This window comes from Aptenodytes forsteri, unplaced genomic scaffold (assembly GCF_000699145.1).
Source record: "Aptenodytes forsteri isolate BGI_AS27 unplaced genomic scaffold, ASM69914v1 Scaffold5, whole genome shotgun sequence".
Taxonomy (NCBI): domain Eukaryota; kingdom Metazoa; phylum Chordata; class Aves; order Sphenisciformes; family Spheniscidae; genus Aptenodytes; species Aptenodytes forsteri.
The window spans coordinates 6,268,432-6,290,354 of record NW_008795672.1 but is presented as its reverse complement, the minus strand read 5'-3'; the positions used below and the strand labels follow the sequence as shown (position 1 = coordinate 6,290,354).

Genomic DNA, 21,923 nt, shown 5'->3' with positions numbered 1-21,923 from the left:
AACTGAATGTTTTATCTATAAACGGTTATGATGCTGTGACTGATAAAAAGAATCAAAGCTACAGTTCTGTTTGGCCAGTTTCTTCTGTATTGAATCTATTGTTTACTATGTTACTTAGTTTTAGGTACGACTGGGTATTAATGATACTTCAGTGATTTGTGTTGTGCCGTGCTGTCGGCAATGGGGGCGCTCTGAGGCTGTTAGAGTGTACACTGTATTTTCTGTGAAATACTTCGAATTTCTTTCAAACTGCATCTAAACACTGCATGTCCTAGTCTTGTTATGTCTTTTTTTGGAAAAAATTACAGCAACACTTTAGCAGTATTTTAAATCCTTAAGTTACTCACTGTAAACTCAATTCTAACTCCAATTTTATTTTTATTTGTAAATCAAGGAATAAATAAGAATACCTTTACTTTTAAGTTCAGGTCCATTTTTGAATAGTGCTATAACTCATTGTAAGGATGCTGTTAAAAAAAAAAAAAAAATTCATGTGGTCTTTTAGCTTTCCTGGGTTACTGAAACTTGTGTAGGTGGAGCAGCATCACTTGTACACGGACTCAGTGATGTAGTGCTTGTTGGGGACAGAAATATTATAGCCTTCTAGAAAGCATCTGACAGACAGTAATTGTGAAATTACTGACATGTAATCCAAACCCAAATACTTGCAATAGTTAAACACATCCCTGTTTTCTCCCCTGCCCCAAATAATGATGTTGACTTTGATACCATGGCATTTTAATTGTGTCTTTGAGTTTTCCATGTATATGTGGTATATACATGGGTCTTGCTTTCTAAGCGTGTATCTTCAAGTGCTTGATCAAGAAATTTTATTATACTTGGAAACAAATATCTATGCTCGCCCACCACCGTGACTCTAGGATCTCAAGAGCAGTACTAAATAGGGTATTGCTCATGAAAGTGATAGTAACAGTGATCTTTGGTCCCCATAGTTGCTTTTTCTGTCCTGCAGATTCAAAATCCTTTGCCAAGCCAGCTCCTGAAAACATATCTTTTATTACATTTAATTAGTTATCTGTCATTTTAAGCTTTACCTAGTGACAACAGTGATATGGGAGGAAAATCCCAAATTTGTGTGAGGCTTACAGCTGGTTTTTAATCCTGTGATAAAGCAGCCAGTTCTATAATGTCTGTAAGACTAGACATGAGTGAAAATTTATGTGTAACCTATGTGACTATCAATCACTCTTACTGTTGGAGGGAGGACTACGTAGGTCCTTTTAAGCTTCCCATTTGCGTACTTGCACTGTGTTTTCTCTGGTTTTCTCTTTTTAAGTGACGCAGAAGGCTAGCTAACTTCTTGTAATCAGTCCGGTTTGTTACGAGAGTTGCCGCTTTGTATCTATAACAAATCAAACTTAGAGGCATACTGCGTATTTGTTTGCAGGTGTATTTCTCTGTGACAGCTGTTCTTTAAGACCCTGAGATCTGCCATTAATTTTGAGTAATCGGAAAGGCATCCATCTAGTCAGCAGTAGAAATTATTGCTGCTCTCTGATGAGTTTTCATTATTAGCATTTCTCAAAGGCAAGGGTGACTGAAATTTATGGCATCAGTTGGCCACACGAGACGGGGATGTTTCATAAATGCTGCCAGATGTCACTGAGATGACTCGTATGCAACAAGCAAATCTTTTTGGGAAGAGCTGTTAAAACTGCTATGGTGAATTCTCCTCTCTGAACCTACTTCTGTTGCTTAAGTCAAATGGTATTGTGACTTCTTGGTGTGCAACTGAAGTGGCCTGATAGCCAGCGCGACATCGGCAGGAATGCGGTGCGGAGTGGGGCAAGGCTGTACGCAGCCGCAGCAAAGGTGGTGTCTGCTGCGGGGCCCACCTTGTACTATTGCAGGGACACTTCCTTAACATTGCTAGAAATCTCAGTGGGAAGATAATGAATTAAATCCCAAATCATTTTTGAAAGGAAAATAAACCCCGCAGAGAGCACCAGAAAGTTCTTTTTTTACCTTCTTTTTGAGAAGTGGGATTTGAGCCACGCATTGATGAAGATTGATTAATGTGTTGAGCTTTGAAAACATGACCTTGCAAACCCAGCAGTTGTTGCCATTTCTTTGAAGAAATAACCAAGCACCATGACCTGAGACTACATAAAAAAAAAAAAATTTTTAGTTTGCAAAATCGTGAGCTAAAAGTGTAGAGTATGTGTTAAACTTGTCCATAGGCAGCACATACTAGACAAGCTGACCTTGTCTAGGTCAGCACGTACCCTTGTCTTAGACCATGGTCTGCCACGCGGTACTGGTATTTTTCCCCCAGAGACTTCTATCTTCGGACAAGGGAGCAAAATCAAGGTTGCAAGGACATAGTACGTTACAATTTTTTCATGTTTACTTTCCAAATACATCTACAAATCATATTTAATTATTTTTTGTTTTTGATTGGTTTACATGTGAGATAATTATATTTGGGTTGGTGTACGCTGTTTCTGCACCATCTTATTCTGCCTTTCTACAGCCTGCATAGAGAATTTAATATATTTTTTTTGCCATTTGGGCCAATTTTTGTCCCTCTTTCCTTGGTTGATAATCCTGAGCTATGCAGGTAGTGGTTTATATTTAGAAAGATGCCCTGGCTATATTAGTTTCCATTTTTAAAAAGAGAGATTAAAATCCCAAAGCTGCATAATTTTATAGAACTGTGAAAGGTTTGCATGAACTTTGATACATCCTATCGCTCATTTTTATAGTTATTCTGTATTTAAATGCTATCGCACTGCTTATAATGAACAAAACGATGAAGTAATTTGTCAAATATTATATTGACCATCGTTTATGGCTCTATTTCATTATGTTATTATTCAGACTAGTCTAGAAATTGCTTTAAGGAAAACACCTCTGTAATGCAAGGTAACTTCTTTGGCTGCAGTTAATTTGATTTTTCTCAATAGCAGGAGACAGACTAAATGGAGTTAGAATAATGCGATAAACAGCGGCCTCTACATGTCACCATAGCTCCAGAAATGCATATTGAGTCTAGGTCAGCCTGCTTGTTTAAAGGAGAAACTTGAATATGAGAACTCTCAAACCTTTTTGATAATTACAGATGATTATTTGATAGGCAGGTGGGCACGATTCAAAGACAGTGAGGCACAGTTAGTGAAATGCAAAATAGAAGTCTTTGGTGTCCAATCCTACTTGGTAATTTTGCATCGTCAGAGGGAGGTTCACAGGAGGTGAATTTTTTTTGTGTTCTTATCCCTCTTCAGTGACAGATGAAGTTTGAAATGTTCTTTGGAGAAACAATTATGCCTGTCTGAGGAAGATAACTGGCAAGCATGCCAGGAAGATCTTGTAAGTTCAAAGAGAGTTACCCAGAATTAGAGACAGCAGAGCTGTGAGAACCTGTGCATCCTGAGAAGATGCTCATGTATTGCTGAATCCAGAGATAGTCACAGCACCCAGACTTTGAGGGGACTTGCAACAGAACTGCATATATTTATGGGAGGAGACATAAGTGCTTGTGCTTCTTGGCATGTCTTAGTGCCAGTATGGCAGGGGAATGATGAAGAGGGGAAGTTGCAGAATTGCTTGCCCAGCAGGTTAGCCCTGGCAGGGTCTCCATCCCATTGAGGCCTGTTGTGTTCTGGAGGGGGATAAAGCAGACCTGGCTCACCGGGCTGCCTGCACTAGGGGCTGGGCAAAAAGCAACATGCAAACCAGCAGTTGCTCCTGCCAGCCAGAAATGCAAAGGTTAAACTAGTTCTGTGGGCAGGTAAACCTTTGGCACAGAGCAAAAAGGATGGTGAGCAGGAAGAAAAGAGTATTCTCATGTACATGGGGCAAAACAGCTTCCTCTTTGAGAAAAGGCTGTGCTGTAAAGGGACGGGAAACCAGGTTGTGGCATGAATTGTATTCGGGAGAGACCAGACACCACCCCCACCCCCCAAAAAAACCCCCAAACCCAACCCCAAAACAAAACTCCAGTACATACTCTGCAATATGGTCTCTCTTGTATTTGTCAGAAGGGAGATATTTGCTGATGGATTTATTTAGGATTTTTCAGAGTAGGCTTCCTCAAGGAAGGAGGGAGATGCTCCTTCCTTTGTGCATGTTTGAGAGAGATCCAGACAGTGCAGCCTGTAGCAGCAAGGGGAGACGACAACAGAAAGCTGGAAGCCTGCAGCTCTGATGGAGGAGCCGAGAGACAGCAGGGATGAGCCGAGAGCAACTCCTTGGGTCTCAACCACTGCAAAGACCTGGGGAGCAGAGGGCCTGGAGCAGAGTCTGCTTCCCTCAAAGCCAGTGAAGGACTGACTGTGTTAGGCTGGTATCGGGGACCTTCTGCGAGGACTCCTCTGCAGGGACCCTGTGCGTAGGAGGAAGGTTGCGTACAACCTTTTTCCAGTTCTGTTTCCTGGTCACTTGAGTTTTCTTTGGTTTACGAGGTTAATTACCCTTGTTTGTTTGTTATAATAAATTGTGGCTTTTGTTGCTGTTTAAAAGCTGTTCAGTCTTCTCCAAGGAGTTCACTACATTAGAAGGTTGACATGGGTTCACCTCAGAGCTTTGGCTGATCCTTAGTTGGTCGGATATCCTGCCTCTGAGCATATCAAATCCCTCTCCTCTTCTGGCAGATAGTAGGGAGGAAGGTGTGGGAACAGGAAATTTGGTACGGCAAATGGACAGTGGTGTAAGAAAAAGAATTAGGTAGGTCATGAGGGGGAAAAAAGCATAGCAATAAAATTAGAGACAAGCTAATTAGGGAAGCTGGAAAGTGGGGAGAGAACATGTTGGAAGTGATGGAGAAAGAAGTAAAGAGAGAATAATAGAAATGGAAGAGAAAAAAAGTAGGTGACTAACTGAATATCCAGAAAATAATCCCCTGGATATTCCCTCTCCTCGATTAGTTGATAATGGAAAATATTGTCTTTAGTCTTCCTCTTGTCTGAGGGCATCACTCACCTATAGCATACGTATCGGAGAAGCACTGTAGGGTTTACATGATGGAGGACTATGTTTTGTGGTGTTTTGGTTTTTTTTTTTAAAGGAGAATAAGTTTAGAGTTTTATTCACTCATATTTGGGAAAACATAATTTGAACTTTAAATAGTTTGAGGTATATCACCTCAAATGTGACTTAGGTGGTTTTTAAGTTATTTTGTTGGTTTCTTTTATAGTGGATAGTGTATGTTCAAATGATTTATCTTTGATCTCTATTTGATTTCTTCTTTTTGGAGAATTTGTAAAGTAGACTTTTAATCTGTTCATTAAGTGTTAACTTTTTCCCTTTGCCTAAGGCGCTCTTATGAAATTGTGTAGAATAGGTGGTTTATTTCAGACAAAATACTAGTAAAAATATAGAAGTTAAGCTTTTTATTTTTTTACCTTGTTGTCAAATCCCTAAATATTTAGTGCAAGTTCCTAGTTAAGAATACAGCTTTTGTCCAATTTCTTTAGAATCTGGGCATCTTAGTACATCTTGAGAAGTTGAGGCTTAAGTTACTTTGTTTAAACTTCAAAAACTAAAAGTAGGACAATTTTTTCTTTCATTACTCACTGCAAAATCAAGTCAGGTGCAGCCACACCGGCTGCAAAACCGTGCCACAGTCTTCTCTTTGATTTTTCTCATCTGTGACAGATTTCTGGTACAAAGGATCAAAAGTCAGACATGCCCTTTGAAAAATGAGAAAATTCAGAGTTGTAAAAGTAACATGAGAGTTAAAGACGACTGACTTTTTAATTTAATAGTTAGCATTTCCTTAATTTTCTTTTTTCCCCTTTTCCCCCCCATTTAAATATATCAAAACATTGAAGTACAAAGAGAATTTGGGATGAAAGATTAAAGATGACTCAGCCTCCATCAATGTCTGCCCTGTTTTTCTTCTTATAAAAAAAAAAAAAATCTCTTACCATATTGTAGGCACTAAAACATAGATTCTACCCACCAGAAATAATGAGATGTTTCAACCCTGTAGATTTTTGCTTGATGTTGGAAAATGGCACTTTTTTAATGTTTAGGGAGCATAACACTTCGAACAATTTCACACTTCAGAAGTGACAAGCCTACATGACTGTATTATGTGGTATTTTACTTTGGTCCACCATATATTGAAATATCATCTGCAAAGTACCATACAAGACTTTTTCTTAACATGTTACGTTCCACTGTACCATAAAACCCCTGAACTAGATTAAATCCAGCAGGTCCCTAGCAAACTTCAATTAATGTCAGGGAAGAGTCTCCAACTAAATGTAACAACCCTTCAAATGCTGATGGCTTCGTTTTCTAAAGGTCCTGAAATGAGAGCGCACCCCATCCCAGGCAGAGCCTTTCGTGGCATTGGAGCCTTCATTTGCGTTCTCTTGGCTTCCAGAAGGCCAGTATCTGAATTTGCATCTCTTCCTGGGGCTCAGTAGTTGAAGGCTATGAAGATGTATGGTTTCACTGTAAAAGAGTGTGCTTCCATATAGATATTGTTAGGTATATGCTGTTTCCAGAAGTAGGTGAATCTTAAGGTCAAAGAGTTGTATGTAAGATAAAATAGGTGACTAAAAAAAGGGTCACTTACTGTTCTTCCATCTATTACCAGCGTTAAACGCCTGCTGATAACCTTGTTAAAACCAGTCTCCTGGCTGAAATGCGAGAGAAGTATAAAAATCCATTAAGCTGTTTAAAATTTACTAGAATAATACTTGCCAGGTATAAAGCACCTTCCCCTTGAGGACTGGACCTAGTACTGTCTAAACTTGATCATAGTAATCTCACAAATACTATATCATGGTAGGGTATCGTTTCTCACAGATAAGGTTGCTGAGACGCAGACAAATAACATGCCCTCAAGTAATACAAGACCTAGAAATAAAACACAGCCTTTATTTATTATAAAGAAATTAGGGAGTAAATTGCAAATGACTGTTTGCCTCTCCCTAAGACTGCTACTGCCTAGCAACGATTGCCAGATAGGATAAACATCATTAACTAAAAGACATTAGGAGTGCTGATGTGCAGTCTTGAGGTGTCTCCGTACTATTTTAAAATATTATCTGGCTTTGCATTTTGGGTCTAAGAGTAGTCGCAGCCTTGCCCATGGTGTGCGTATGCATGCATATGCACACTCGTATGCATATAATGGAATTTGTATTGCAGTGATGCTATAATTATGTATAGTAGGGAAATGCTTCTGCAGCCAAAATAAAAATTACAAATCTTGTACACTACATGCAGAAGCTTCTCAGGAAATCATTCGAGCTCACTCTTCCTGTCAGGCTGGGGAATATGCCTCTTAATTTCCCCTGACAGAAAACATACCACCTTATCAGCAGCCCTAAAAAATGACGAAACATCCCTGCTGAAAAAGACGGACTGCCAAACGCTTTCACTGCTGCTGCAGCCAGGGGGACAGGGAGAGGAGGGGCGTGCTTCAGAAATTTCAGGAAAGTAGAATAATTTGCCTTGCTACCTGTAGAGTCCTACTGTTATGCCTTGCAAAACGTTCATCTCATAGTTAAGAGGTGACCCTTGAACAATTAAGTTGAGCCAGAGGGTACACGGCCATTTAATTCTAAAAGAATAATTTCTACTCCTGAATCTGGATAGTGTGAAATTCTCTTACAGTGTTTGAGCCAAGGCAAACATCTCGCTGCAAAATATACACCTGCAGATCTCTTACGTATTTAAGTGACAACAAACGCGGCTCAGTCACATACTGTGCACACAGCACAGTATGTGTGCACCTGTAGCAGTGGTAATCTCATCTGAAGTTACTGTGCAGTTTCTTAAAGGCGTTGTAGCACTACTAATAACAAAATTTGAATTTATTGAAATATTTGCTACTGCAGTTTGGCTTAAATGAGTAAGGTATTTTAAATAAACCTCAAAATTCTCTTGAATCGCTGCATTTCTGAATAGCACGTAATTACATTTAGAGGCTGTATGTCAAATGGTACATCAGGACAGAAGATCTTTATAGACAATTATCGTTAACATTTATTATTACTTCAGTATATTTGTATTGCTGGGCTGTTTTTCTTTTCTTTTTATAAACCAAATTTATGACAAGATGAGAACATTTTATCATCACTCTGCGTATTTGTGGAACTCTTGCACCAACGTATTTTTCCCCACACTAAAGGAATAACTTTGTAAGTCAGAGTGACAGAGATCAATGACGTGTGTGTGTGTGTGTATATATATATGTAAGCACACTACCTCTAGTAAATATACTAATATTTTATTTTTATATAAATATACTACAATGGACCAGCTTCCTATTACAGTGAAATTACACAGTCGCATAGAGGACTGCATAATTCACATTGCTGCATGAATGGTTCTAGTTCTCATGCTGCGAAGATAATTTTCAAGCTGCGAACTGGGTGGAAATTGGTGCTGTCATGTCTGCATTAAGTGTTTGGACAGCCTGAAACTCAAGCCTGGAGAGTTTTGAACATCTCTTTTTTCATTTTGGTGGGGATTAGACTCTTGGCACGTAGTGGAATAGAGCGCTTTGGAATAATTCAGGCTTTCCAAGAGTTGCTGAAATGATGGTGAAATCTATGGCTGGAGGTTTTTCTGTCATATATAGCTGGGTGGTCATCCGTTGTGTGACAGAAATGGTCTCCATTTTTTATTTGTGAGATGGACATCTGCCAATCATTTGGCTAAAAGAGGAGCCAGAGGGCCCCTGGGAAAGAGTGGGACACAGAAGTGTTCCAGCAGGCCTGAGGTGGTGCCCCTTCTGCATCCAGCCCCATAGAGATGGTGACTGCAGTAGATGATCAGTCCTTTGTAACGTATCCTCTGCAGGATGGAAAATCCTTCCAATTTACATATGTGTATGTACAGGTATATTCTGTACACGCATATGTGTATTACAAACGTAAGTAACGTATGTGTGTGTGCCAAGTATAGCTCGGCACATTGGTGTTCTGATTTGGATGGAGGTTTTTATTATATATAGTTCTATAAGTCCAAAGTATTCAGATCCAGGTCTTGACCAGCAATGAAATTATGATTTTTCATTTAGGTACATGTTGTGACTTTGAACATTTCAGAGCCAAGTTTACTGGCTGAGGCCTTTCTCTTGCGTATTAAATTCATGACTGTAATAATGGACTTTCATTGGCTTGGTTTCAAAGATTTGTGCATCGTACTGATTTGGGAGTTAAGAAATGTTAAAACTATGTGAGTAGCTACTTCGGTTTGAATGAGTTTATCAAAATTTACTGGCTTTAGAAAATGCAACTGTTTTTCTTCTAAGATGTATCCAGAAAGCTAACAGATTAGGAAAACAACTTGCCCATCCCAAAGTTTAGTAGAATCAGTCCCCAAATGCCTGTTAAAATCAAACTTAATTTAGATAAAGAAATCATTCCTGATTTTAGCTGTAATACCTTGCTTTGACTCTACAGAGTATGGCTGAGGACGTTGTAGCAGTAGGGGTTTTTTTATTGGTGCAAATTGTTTTTTAACAGACACGGTTTTAAAATTCTATAATGAAAGTGTTTATTAGCAAATAAATATAAAAACAATCGTCCTAGGGCCAGGAGGGGATTGCGGTGGTAGTTGTTTCACCTTGCTTATTTCTGGCAGTGACGTGATGCAGTACTATTTAATAACACATAATTTCTGCAGGGGTGGGATTCTGAAGTCCTTGAAAATATTAGCACTTATAATCCTGTATAGGTTAAGGCGTGAGTAATGCAGTTGAATATAAGTCCCAAGGACATAATTATAGAATACTGTTTGGTTGTGTACTGCTTGTCCTGCCAACATGAAGAAGCAGGCACACCGAGAAGAATATGGTTGGAGAAATTTGAGGAATATAATTGGGGCGTGCTGGCGAGACTGATGCAGAGCAGACATCTCTTCCGTCTCCTCTGGTGCCCCACAACACTTTATATCTCTCATTTGAAGATGTCTAGGCATTTCTTTAAAATTATCCAAGTTGGGGTTGAATGAGAGAATGGAAATAAATTATTTGTATTGCAGAATTTCTCTGTATTTTAAAGATGCTTACATTCAATGTTAGTAATGAAGCTCCTCACTTAATTCAGCATATCGCTGCTCCTCGTAACCAGCCATAAATTCTCTACAGTCCTGTATGTGCTGATGATACTAGAAAATGATGCATCTTGTTTATTAGTTCAATATCATCAAATAGCCGGGGGAATTCACGCAGGAGGCATTTTTACACAGTGCTTTTGCCTGCAAAACAACTCCAGCAACGCCAATGGGAGGTTGCATATTTCTGTCTCATACAGTGAGAGCTAGGAAGAAATGGGCTTTGATGTGCCTTCAAGTGCAAGCACAAACTATGTGGAGAGGACTTGCTTTCTTGTGCATCGTTCCCAGCAGCAGTGGCTCAGCAGACCAAGTTCATTGGTATTTGTTACCAACTCTTGAGTCTTTTGTGTGTTTTCCAGATATAGCTGGCTGGAATTTGTTCAAGCATTTTATTTGTTGGTGTACAAGAAAGGAAGACGGTTCCCTCGCTCTCTCCCTTACCAATGTAGCTTGCCGCAGTTCCTACAGGAACTTCCAGTGTGGACACACGTTTGAATGTGATTGAGCTACAGCTGAGTTACAGCTCAAGTCCCACTTCCCATCATCTTAGCTGCCATCACAGCACAGGTGCAAGCTCTTAGCCTGTCCCCGCTGTGAAGGAGAAGTCATAGTTCAAGGCACAACGAAAGGTCTCTCAGGTCTGGCTCAGGTGTCAGCTGGAGTCCAGCAATGCCATCTTCCACAGCATAGCTTCAGTGGTAGTTCTTAGATCCAATGATCTTACGTTTATGATACAACATAAGAAAAGACAAACGAATAAATTACACGACAGTACGGTTGGAGACCACAGTTTTTAAGAGACTGGATGCAATCTTTTAAGATACACAGAATTCCTGAAGAGATCTTTCTTGCTTAGTTGGTGCTATCATATCAGGTTCGGTTTGCAACTTTGTAATCTTTATGTGGGCAAACAGTGGCAGTCAAATTCCTGAATTTGCTTTCTGTTGCTCATTTACGACAAAATGCATTGTTGTCTTAGCAGTACTACAGACCAGATCGTAATAACGTCAGTAGAAATGTGTAATGTGATATTTGCTAATAGCCTATAGTGTAGCTCATGAATATTTGGCATTTTCTTCTTCCCAGTTGCTTCATAGTTTAAAGAGAATTTGCTCATTTGAGCTTGTCACTTCTGATGCCGATTCATCCTTTAATGTCTTCCAGCTTGCCACTTTAGAATTCCCTCCAAAGAAGCTCTTTGGAAACAAGGATGAACGAGTGATTGCAGAACGACGGAGTCACTTAGAGGTAATGCCAACTTTTTAACAGGCTTCTGCAGTGTATTTAGGTGGAGTACTCTCTGCTTGACCAACAGCAACCATTCCCATATGGTCAAAGTTAAATAGCCTGCTTGTAAGTATGAAGTTACTTGCTGCCTCATTTAACACAGGAGATGGCAGCAGTAGATTGCAAAGTAATGAAACATGCCTTAAAAAAAAAAATTAATCCTAGTCTAGGAAAAAAAGCATCTCTTTAGAGATATTCATAGGAGGTCCATTTATTTAAGGGGGAAAGGTTGTGGGTGAGGTTGTGGGTGAGGTAAGTGTTCAATGTAGACAGATGGTCTCCGTGCAAGACAAGATTAAAAAAAATATTGCTACTTTAAATGCAATTTTTTAGCTGAAAATTTACTATTTTATCATAGTTACTGTATCCAAATATCTCATGACAGAAGGAAAGCAATATTTAGGCATCTTTGAGCTTTATTTTGTAACCCAGCTTTCTGAATGTATTTTTTTCTTTCAATTAGTTTTAAAAACTAATTTTATTGTGGACAGGGTTACTGAGTTTGAGGGTTGGGTTTTTTGCTTTTTCTGCAGTGCCGTGTCGATGGCATAATTTTGACTCCTATCACACATTAAGTCTTTATATTTCTATGTTAATGCATGTGTTATTGCAGCCCAGGGGCAGGAGGTGGGGTTCTGGGAAAGAAGAAGAGGCGTGAACAAAGACTAAACCATACACCCCGCAACTATATTGTAGCCCCATGGGGATTACCTGATCATGCAAGTCATTAAGAATTATATTCTTTGTAGAGCTAAAGTAACATTAAATAGAGCTTTAGAGAAATTAATATTGAAGTAGATTGTTTCCAACTGGAATCTTTTCTTGTGTGTTTTGAATTTTTTCTACGTACTTCACCTTTTCTTTGATCTACAAACAAAACACCCTCCCACTGATTTTTGATGTGAGGCTGTCTTACATGTAGCACAAAATGTAATCTGTTTTTTGTTTCATGTCCTCTATAGAGGGCATAAAGGCAAGGCCACATTACAGTCTAGTACTCAGTTTGCATATTTTTGTACCAGTGACTTGCATGATCAGGTAATCCCCATGTGGCTACAATATAGTTGCGGGATGTATGGTTTAGTCTTTGTTCACGCCTCTTCTTCTTTCCCAGAACCCCACCTCCTGCCCCTGGGCTGCAGTAACACATGCATTAACTAATCCCTTAATCTTTCTGACCTTTCATTGATTTACTAACAGATTTTATTGTAACGTTTCTAAATGTTAAAACTGCTGGGTGATCATGGTCATATAGTACTTATAGCTCTCTATATAGCTGCTTTTTAGCTTAATTTAGTTGAAATAGATACAATTTAATTTTAAGTCATTAAAACTTACTACCTATATATTTTGCAAACTTAATAATAATATATGACCACTGTTCACATGAATATGTTTTGCCGTATGCCAGATAGTACACTTGGTCATGCCACTCAATAATCCTGACAAATTATTCAGTTTTGGAGAAACTGAAGATCCCCCCCTGACTAAGGGAAAGTTAGATAAAGAGGACAAGGAGCCAAGCAAATGTTACCATCCTTGCTGTGAGGAATCTGATGCAACAAGCTGGTCAAAACGCCCTTATGTCTGGATCTCTAATCGTGGTATTTTCACTATATATTTTGCAGCGGTTTGCTCTGGCTTTGCCAACAGATGGAGAGTTTCAGCTAACATAGCTGCGGCCTCCTTGGTGAAGAGTGGGAGATACACCTAAGTAGTGATGGTTTCCAAAGTCACGTAGCGCTTTGAAGGCTCAAAGCACATCTTGAGTTATGCTGGGAAAGTATTTGGCTGGCAGAGAAAGTGTGATAATGGAAGATGGCAGAGGCGCCACTTCTATTTAAAATACTGGCTGTTACTGCCTTGTGGCTTTCAATCTGGTATGAACCTTGCACACTTCAGTGGGCTAACTGGAAAGTAGTAAATGGATGGATTGCCTCTAAGGGATGTGGTTTCTTGGCCTTTTGACCATAGTGCATTTCTCACGTGGAAATTCGATCAGGTAAAAGGTGAGGGCATTAGACCTTGGTAACAAGCAGAAACATGGCTTGTATTCAGCTGGCTTTCATACCTGATCCTGTACCTTGATGTGCTGAAAACCCTTTGCAATCTCTTTCAAGCCTCACAGGTGATGTGTTGTTATAGCTGTAGTATGGTATAAAAGCTTATTTGATTGTTCCACATGGTTAGTCAACAACTAATGAGCTAATACAGCATTTTTAGAAAAAGCAAAGCACAACTTCCAGGCCAACAAAAATGTATATTCTTATCCAACATCTGAGCTGATTTTGTAGACTAAAAATAGGTGACAGCCTGACAAATATCAGTCTGATAAGTGTTCTGAACAAATATTCTGTATTGTGGGATCATTAGTAGAGCTGTGTTGTGGTTTAACCCCAGCCAGCAATTGAGCACCACACAGCCGCTCGCTCACTCCCCCCCCGGTGGGATGGGGGAGAGAATCGGAAGGGTAAAAGTGAGAAAACTGGTGGGTTGCGATAAAGACAGTTCAACAGGTAAAGCAAAAGCCACGCACGCAAGCAGAGCAAAACAAGGAATTCATTCACTGCTTCCCATGGGCAGGCAGGTGTTCAGCCATCTCCAGGAAAGCAGGGCTCCATCATGTGTAATGCTTACTTGGGAAGACAAACACCATCACTCCGAACATCTCACCCCCCTTCCTTCTTCTTCCCCCAGCTTTATATGCTGAGCATGATGTCATATGGTGTGGGATATCCCTTTGGTCAGTTGGGGTCAGCTGTCCCGGCTGTGTCCCCTCCCAACTTCTCGTGCACCCCCAGCCTCCTCGCTGGTGGGGTGGGGTGAGAAGCAGGAAAGGCCTTGACTCTGTGTCAGCACTGTTCAGCAGTAACAAAAACATCCCTGTATTATCAACGCTGTTTTCAGCACAAATCCAAAACATAGCCCCATGCTGGCTACTATGGAGAAAATTACCTGTATCCCAGCCAAAACCAGCACAAGCTGTCATCCTGGTGGTGGATGACAAAGAAATTACTCTGCTCTTCCAATTTTTACATTAGATGTTTATACATCTTGAGAATAGGCTGTGACTTCATGTTGTTTTTCTTGAACTTTTTGGATTGAAGTGGGATATTACAGCTTTGGCTAGTCCAGTGCTTTCCACAGGTCATCTCTGAGCAACAGCAGTTTCTTTCTTTAATTTACATTTTTTTCTTTAAGTATGCGCATAACAAATGAACATTCAAACTCCAGTGTACACCTGTGTGAGGGATAAGACAACTTAAGCTGCCATATCAGCCAAACAGCCTGACTAGAGTATTTGCTGGAATTAGCAGTTGGTTACTGAAATGTCCTTGCAGGCTCTTTTTCTTTACATCAAAACTAAATTTGCAGCTCTCAGTCTGATCTGGGAAAATGAAGCAGATAGTCTGGGAGTTATTGTAGGAGCAAAACTACTCTTCCAATTAACTAAGCGTACAGCAGTCAGAGGGCTGGTTCTAGTGCAGATATCTAAACTGTTATTTTATTTGACTCGCTTTGGCTTTAGTCAGGGAAATTTTCCTTGCGTCTAATTATAAAAAGACTTGTCCAAAACATCTTTTGCGGGACGGTTTAGGAAGAGTTTGGTTTTTACTACACATCACCCCTCGTGTTCTTGCCACAGTAGGAGGAGTGCTGAGGACAGCAGGGGGGTTTGTGGTACTTTTCAAGGCAACTAGAATAAGGGGGGCTGGCTGTAGGGTTTGCTTTGTGTTAAGATTGTCATGTAGAGTTACCTTATTTCAGCTTGAGATTAGAAGTGGGTATATTTCATCATAATGGAGATGAAATTATTTGGGGTAAAAGACTCCAGAGAGCCCCAAATTATGAGGAATGAGATTTAAAAATCACAATAAATGCAAAGTTTATGTAAAACATGAAGTTCCTTTATTTATCCTAGCTGGTACAGATGCTTAATAACGAGAAGCTTCACAATACATTGTTGGTAGGAAAGCACATTATGTGTACATTTTTGTGTGAAACGAACCTGAGGAGAAGTCTTTGATCTCTAGTGTGATACATAGTTGCAATGTAAACACTTTTGCTTTGGTGTTTGTTGGTATAATATAAAGTCCTTTGACCAATATCTTACATTTCCATTGAGGTTTGGAAAAATAACATGCAAGTTTGCACAAAGGTGTTGCCTATACATCTTAAGAGAAAACACCTAAATTGTATTTAAAATTACCTATCCGAAATGCCCTATTGCAATCTATTAATTTAGTACTTCATCAGGGACGTATTGCAGGGCAAAACTCTAAATTAATTGTTCCGCAGTCTGAAGACTGTAATTTTGCTTCAGAGCCAGCCTTGCTTGATTAAATCCGCCTTAAATGAAACAGCCAAGAATTCTTTTGATTAAAGTTAATGAATAGAAGTTAGTGTGTATCTATCCTTTCATGCAATTAGAAATCAGTAGATAAGAGTATAGGATCCTTTTTTTAAATGAAAATTCCTTTTTAAATTTTTTTAAGCAAAACCTTTGTAAAGGAAACGCATGTCACAAGAGATACGTGATTCAGTGAATGTATATGTTCCTGTTTTAACAGGAATATCTGTTATATAAAATACATAAAATATATAAAAGATAATAATATCTTTTGTTCCTTGGTGACTTGCTAGATCTGTGGATGACAGTAAAAAGAAGTTTTCCTGAAATCCCAGCTTCTTTGGATACTGCATTTCTGTATCATATCATTCCCCTTGTTATTTTTCTTCTCCTGGACTCACTTTTTTGTAGTAATGAAGATTATTATTAGCCTCATTTTCCCATTGCGCAGCCAGAAAAACTGGGCAGGAGTAAGTGTCTAAGCTGACATAGCAGATTGAGTCGTGTTTCTTGACTCCTTGGTCACAAGCCTTGCAGCCATGGACCCACTAGGCTTTCTTTTCTACTCTTGCTGTCACCAGAATGCTTAGGAAAAAAACAGTTGTTATGCTGACAAAAATCCCAACAGGTTGTTGCTTAAAGGAACACAAAAACTCCCCCAGGCCTCAGCCTGTCTCCTTGTCTCTGTTCCCTGTTCCCACTGCTGCGTTTCCTCGGGTTTGTTTGTGGACAGCAAAGGGGACCGAGCAAAATCCCTGATCAGGGATGCTCCGACAGACAGCTCAATGGTCAGAGTCGTGTGTTCCCTTTTGCTGCCACTTACAGAGCTCAAGGAATGAAAGAAAGTCGACCTGTAAGAGTATGGTAAAGTGAGCCTACTTCAGGTTTTGCAGGAGCACATACATCTTCCTGGCATTCTCTGCTGCTCTTTTTTCTTGGTACTTTGAACCTCTTTAGAAGGTAGACACGCTCAATTTATTTAAAATTAATAATACAATTGTCCTTAACCTCCTCACTTCTTGATGTCATCTGATGAGGTTTTCAATGATAGGTGTTAATGCAAGAGGCAGAAATAAATCTTGTACGAACTGCATAATTCAGTTTTGCTCTCGAATCTGTAGAACTGGCTGGGGAAAGCATTGTAGGCACTGAACTGACTGAAATATTGCTGTTACCTACAGTCAAAATTAAGCTTCCAAAATAAGATTCTTTAACTCTGAAGCCAAATACTTTGTTTTGTTTTTAGTTTGTATTCTCACTTGAGTTTCCTTGCAAGTGATAATTTCTAAGGGGTTTTTCTGTAGAGGGCTCTCAAGCTAGCCACTCCAACTTTCCCCTTTAAAAGTGAGATTCTTCTGGTTTTGTATGGCTCCAAGAATCTGGTTCTTAAGGAAAACATGAAATAATGGAAATAGCACCTTTCCTTGAACTCATTCTTGTTATTTAAATGTATTATTAGTTTTAGAATTAACACCTCGGTGACAACCAGCAAAAGAAATGTGAGGAAAAAAAAATCTCCAAATATTTGTCGACAGATTTGGGCAAACGGAATGTTTGAGTCTGAGACCTCATTTCTTGAGGTTTTCCTTCATGAGGGCAGAAACATTTTAGTAAGATTTTTAGATGATTCATCATCTGAATATTCAGTATGGACTTCATGAGTACAGCCCACTGGCCTTTGTTTCACAGCCCCATCCCTTAATCTATTTAACTGAGACAACCTGCTTCATGCGAGTTACAGGTGAATTGATGTTTCTGTTGCAAAAAAACCTGTCAAGTGGGGTCAGAGTTACCATTTCTGTGTGATTTTTCCTGACTCTGACACCAGTCACAACGACCTTTCAAAGCTACTGAATATGTGTCAGTTCAAAGTGATTATTAAAAGCAAATTATTAAACTCCAGTGTCGGCTTACAACAACATCCCTAATACCAGAGCTTTTTAAGAAGAGCTTTAAAGCCAGCTGCTCACCAGCCTGACTCGTGCATATTGAATGTTTGCCTCTGACAGTGTGGTTGTAAATACTGTTCCTAGAAGCATCTCAATGAGGAGGACTTCAGAAAGCATTCGGAATACATTTGATAATCATTGAAACATAAAAGGAAGCTTTTTCTTTTGCTACAGACATGAATGCACACCAGATATGACTGCTAGCGCAAAAGCAGACCGATGTAAATGTCAGTGTTTGATAATCCTGGAGAAGATTGTTTCATACCCATAGTCTGAACTACAGAATGCAGCATCTTGGAGTGATGGTTTTAATTTCCCACTGGAGGAACAGGGATGTAATGGGAGCACAGGAGGAAAGAGCATAGATGCATCCACAAAGACAAGAGTAGAGTGTGTGTGGTTGGGCCATATTGTGAATATCAATTATATGAAATCCATGTTACGGATCATTTTCTAGATGAGGTATAGTTAGTCTGCACCAAGTGCCTTTCCTAACCTCTGGTAACCGTTTAAAAAATTTAAGAACAAAAATAACTGCTTTTCAGCAACAACACTAAAGTCTTGCCTTGCCTGCAGACAGTAAGGCTTTGCAGTTAGCCATCTGAGAGCAATTTCACATGTCAGGTTCTCATCCTTCTGTGCATCATCAGGGCTGCCCAAGGCACCTGGCTTTTCTTCTTTGAAGCGGCAGCCCTCAAAGAGGAGTTGTAGCAGCTCTCAGCAGTGAAGCATTTCATCTTTTTTTGGGTGGTGCTGCTTCTCATGTGAGGCATGTTGGCTTCAAAAAGTGAATAAATAAAATTAATTTTACTTATTGATTTCAGTCACTAGATACAAATAAGTTGGAATTAAAACTTTGCGTACGTCAGCAGTTGATCCTGTACCAATAAAATGTTACTTCGATTAAATACCGTAGACTTTCAGCCAGGCCCACAGCAAATGCAAGACATTATTCTTATAATAGCAATAGAAGAGAAAGATGGTAGTTTAGAAGGAGTGAAAACCTGGGGTTATTTTCTGGACGAGTTAATTTTAAGCTCTGGTCCAACAGGCTACTGGGTGCAAAAGGAACAGTGAACGTAAGCAGCCCCTTGGTCTTATTTGCTTAAAGTCAGTGCCTTATTCAAGATCAGGTCTGAAACTCTGTTTTGCAGAGTTTGCTAGAGGTAACTTTACATAATATACATACCCCTTTACAATAACTTTGGTGTTTTTTTCTTTCTTTAGATGTATAACTTTAGATCCCTACCTCAAAAACTGGATCTTTTGTGATAAAATGTTTATCTCCATTACAACCAAAGAATTAACTAGGATGTGCAATTCAGAGACCTTTTTTCTTTCCTTTTTAGAGATTTCAGTGTATCGGAAAATAAGGAGGTATGTTTATCATAATTTGGTAAGTTCAGAATATGTGCCAGCATATAGTTTGAACTCTAGTTTAGCTCCACATCATAATGTGTTTTGCCGCCAGTTCAGAATAAATTTCCCAACATCCTCCTACAAATCAAGTTTTGAAGTTGTGTACCTTTATCCGTCTCCAATAATGGCTCTCCGCATTCAGATGTCAGCAGATGAATAAAGGGAGCGCTCGACCAAGGACACTGGGTTGAACTCGGTGCTATCCCTTTTCAAAGCAAGCATATCAGTCATCCTCCAGCATCTGATTTCACCAGTGGAAGTAGAGGGTGATGCATGTCAAGTGCTTTGGTAGCTGTTTGCCAAGGCCACTCCAGTAGACGACACAGTCGCTGCCGGCCCAGGGATGCGTGGTAAATTCAATCCTGTTGTTGTTCTTTCTGAATAGATTTTGACAGGACTTATTTTGACTTGTGCTCCAGAGAAAAAAATTGGTTTCCTTCCCTAGTCAGGTTTGTTTTGATCTTTTTTAATATGGCCGTTCACTTCCAAAAGAAGACTCACACTGATAGAGCACCTGTATAAAATACAGTTTTCATTGGAGCTAGTTAAAGCCAGCGAATATAAGCTTTTAGCATGCAGGCGCTGTAAGAAATATTAAGTCCTGTGGATTTTAAATGAATTTCAGGCACAATAAGATTGTAATTTGGGATGTAGACTGACTTCAGAAGTTAATTCAATTGATGCGGCATAATAGTAATTCAACGTAATGTGCTCATGCCATTAGACTTGCACAGAAAAACGCTCTAAATAGCTATAATGAATAGTTTGGATTTTGAAAACCTAGGAGAGCAATTTCACCTTGAATCATAACTGGCATTTCTCAGAATGCTTGTACATTATGAAAATTCAAAAAGGTGTATGAATTCAAGTAAATTTCAGTACCACCCTGGGTAAAATTAAATTTTAGTGGCACTCAAACACTTCTGGAGATGTAGTGGTAAAATCTGCTTTCACCTGTATAGCTGTGGAGGAAACTAACCCTGATTCAAGGAATCTGCATTATGCTATGCATGAAAACATAGGGGGAGTTTCCCAGGGGGCTAAAAATGTATGGTCTGGGCTTTTGTAATGGAATTTAGCTGCTTAAAGAGCTTGATTCTTACCCACTTGGTTCCAAAGTAATTTAGATACCTCTAAACATGCCCAAAGGAGTGGTGTGTATGGTATTGCTGCTTCTCTCTCTGCTTTGGGTTAAGTCCACCACCAACACAGACTGCTGCAGTGTTAGTGCCACTGCAGTGGCAAGAACACAAGTCTCCATAGTTCAGTTTTGTAGCTCCAACAAAAGCAAAGGCTAAATTCTTTGCTATCAAAGTAAAATTCTGTTTTTATAGATCCAGCATTTACAGCCATGTTAACATTTGGGAGCTATATAGGTGAATTTGTTTGCTAACAAAAGAGCTACATTACATTTTTGGTAGGAGCTTTCAATCTCATCTCCTCCTATCTAGCTCCTTGGCAAACAAGTTCAGTCTAACAAGTTAAGAGTTTACGTGTGTATCACAGTCAAATTGGCAAGATATTTGCTAGTATATTAAAAAAAAAAAACAACCAACCTAGCATAATTTGCCATACTCATATTATTTGTGCTAAGGGAAACCGTAAATCCTGGTTTCTTAGGAAAGTGTTGCCACTGTGCCAGCCTGTGGCACAGGCAGCTGGACCCTGCAGCAAACGCTCTGCTCCCCCCAAAGCTGTGCCTGGCTGCTGCATCCCTAGCCGTACTGGTTCCCGCAGTGCCAGGCTTGCTTTCCTCCGTTGGTAAGAGGACGTTCGTGCAGGCAAAGTCTGTCAGTAAGACAGCTGGAAGTTTAACATAGGTGTGCTTCAGAAGAGCTGGCGATGTGCGTTATGCTGTGGAATTATATGTAGAATCTATATGTAGAATTTGTTTTGGATGGAAATCGTTGGTGCGTGGGGTGGAGTTGTACGCAGAGGTGTAAGACATGCAAACACAGGGTAAGGTGATACTAATTGGGGAGTTCTTGATTTATTTATTTATTTTAACTTTTTTCTTTCCAGTGACTACTAGGCATTATCTGTAAACAGCCTTGCTTCTGATTAGGCCTAATCAAAGTGAACAGGAAGGGTTTGATTAAAATGAGTCAATCCTTTCTTCTTGGCTTGTGTAATGTTAAGCCAGTTAATCTAGCCCTGAGCCTAATTAATGTCTGCCAATCTGAAGCAAATACCCACCCCCACCCCCACCCCCTTAATATTATGACTAACGTGGTGGTGAGTTGTCATTTTCAAACGTGTGAATCTGTCTTTATTCTCTTGAAAAATCTCTCTGTGCTCACACAAGTCGCGTGTGACTAGAGCAAGGTCTCTGGTACCTATGGGATAGATACGTTCTGGAGGCGCTTGTTACCTCTGCCTCCTCAAGGAAGCTTTGCACAACTTTGACAGTGTCTAATACTGTAGTTTTTGTCAGGAGAATGCAGCCATTCCTGGTCTTCCTGCAAAAGATATCGGCCCAGGTGATCATGTCATAATTTTAGAAGCTTTCTCTGCAAATTTTTCACAGAAATAAGATCCTTTCAGGCACCAGGTAGTCTCCCAGGCAGTAAGTCTGGGAGTAAGTAAGATTTCTCATTGCTGTGAAATCACAGCTGCACGTAATGACCTAAGGGTGTGTGCAGGAGATAAATGTGTACGGATCCAGAGATGACATTAGGTACTTCCTGAAGGGCCTGAAATATCACTTGAGGTATTGAATATCACATGCTGTTCTGCTCACATATTTTACTCAGAACTGCTTTATGATATCTTGCAATATATTTTGAGGTGTTGGGGAAAAGAATTGAAGCCTCATGTTTTCTTTATTAAAAAAAAAAAAAAAAAAAAAGAAACCCCACAGAAGACCAAAATGT

General features: G+C 39.6%; 1 protein-coding gene across 4 annotated transcripts in view; it reads left to right on the top strand.

Annotated features, from left to right (window-relative positions):
• The window catches only part of KIF16B (kinesin family member 16B), a 162,571-nt gene that overhangs the window by 133,348 nt on the left and 7,300 nt on the right, over positions 1-21,923 (top strand). For all 4 annotated transcript variants that reach the window (XM_009282539.1, XM_009282538.1, XM_009282540.2 and 1 more), the window contains one exon: positions 11,209-11,292. In XM_009282539.1, the coding sequence (XP_009280814.1) occupies positions 11,209-11,292 (84 nt within the window). The remainder of the gene's footprint in view (positions 1-11,208; positions 11,293-21,923) is intronic.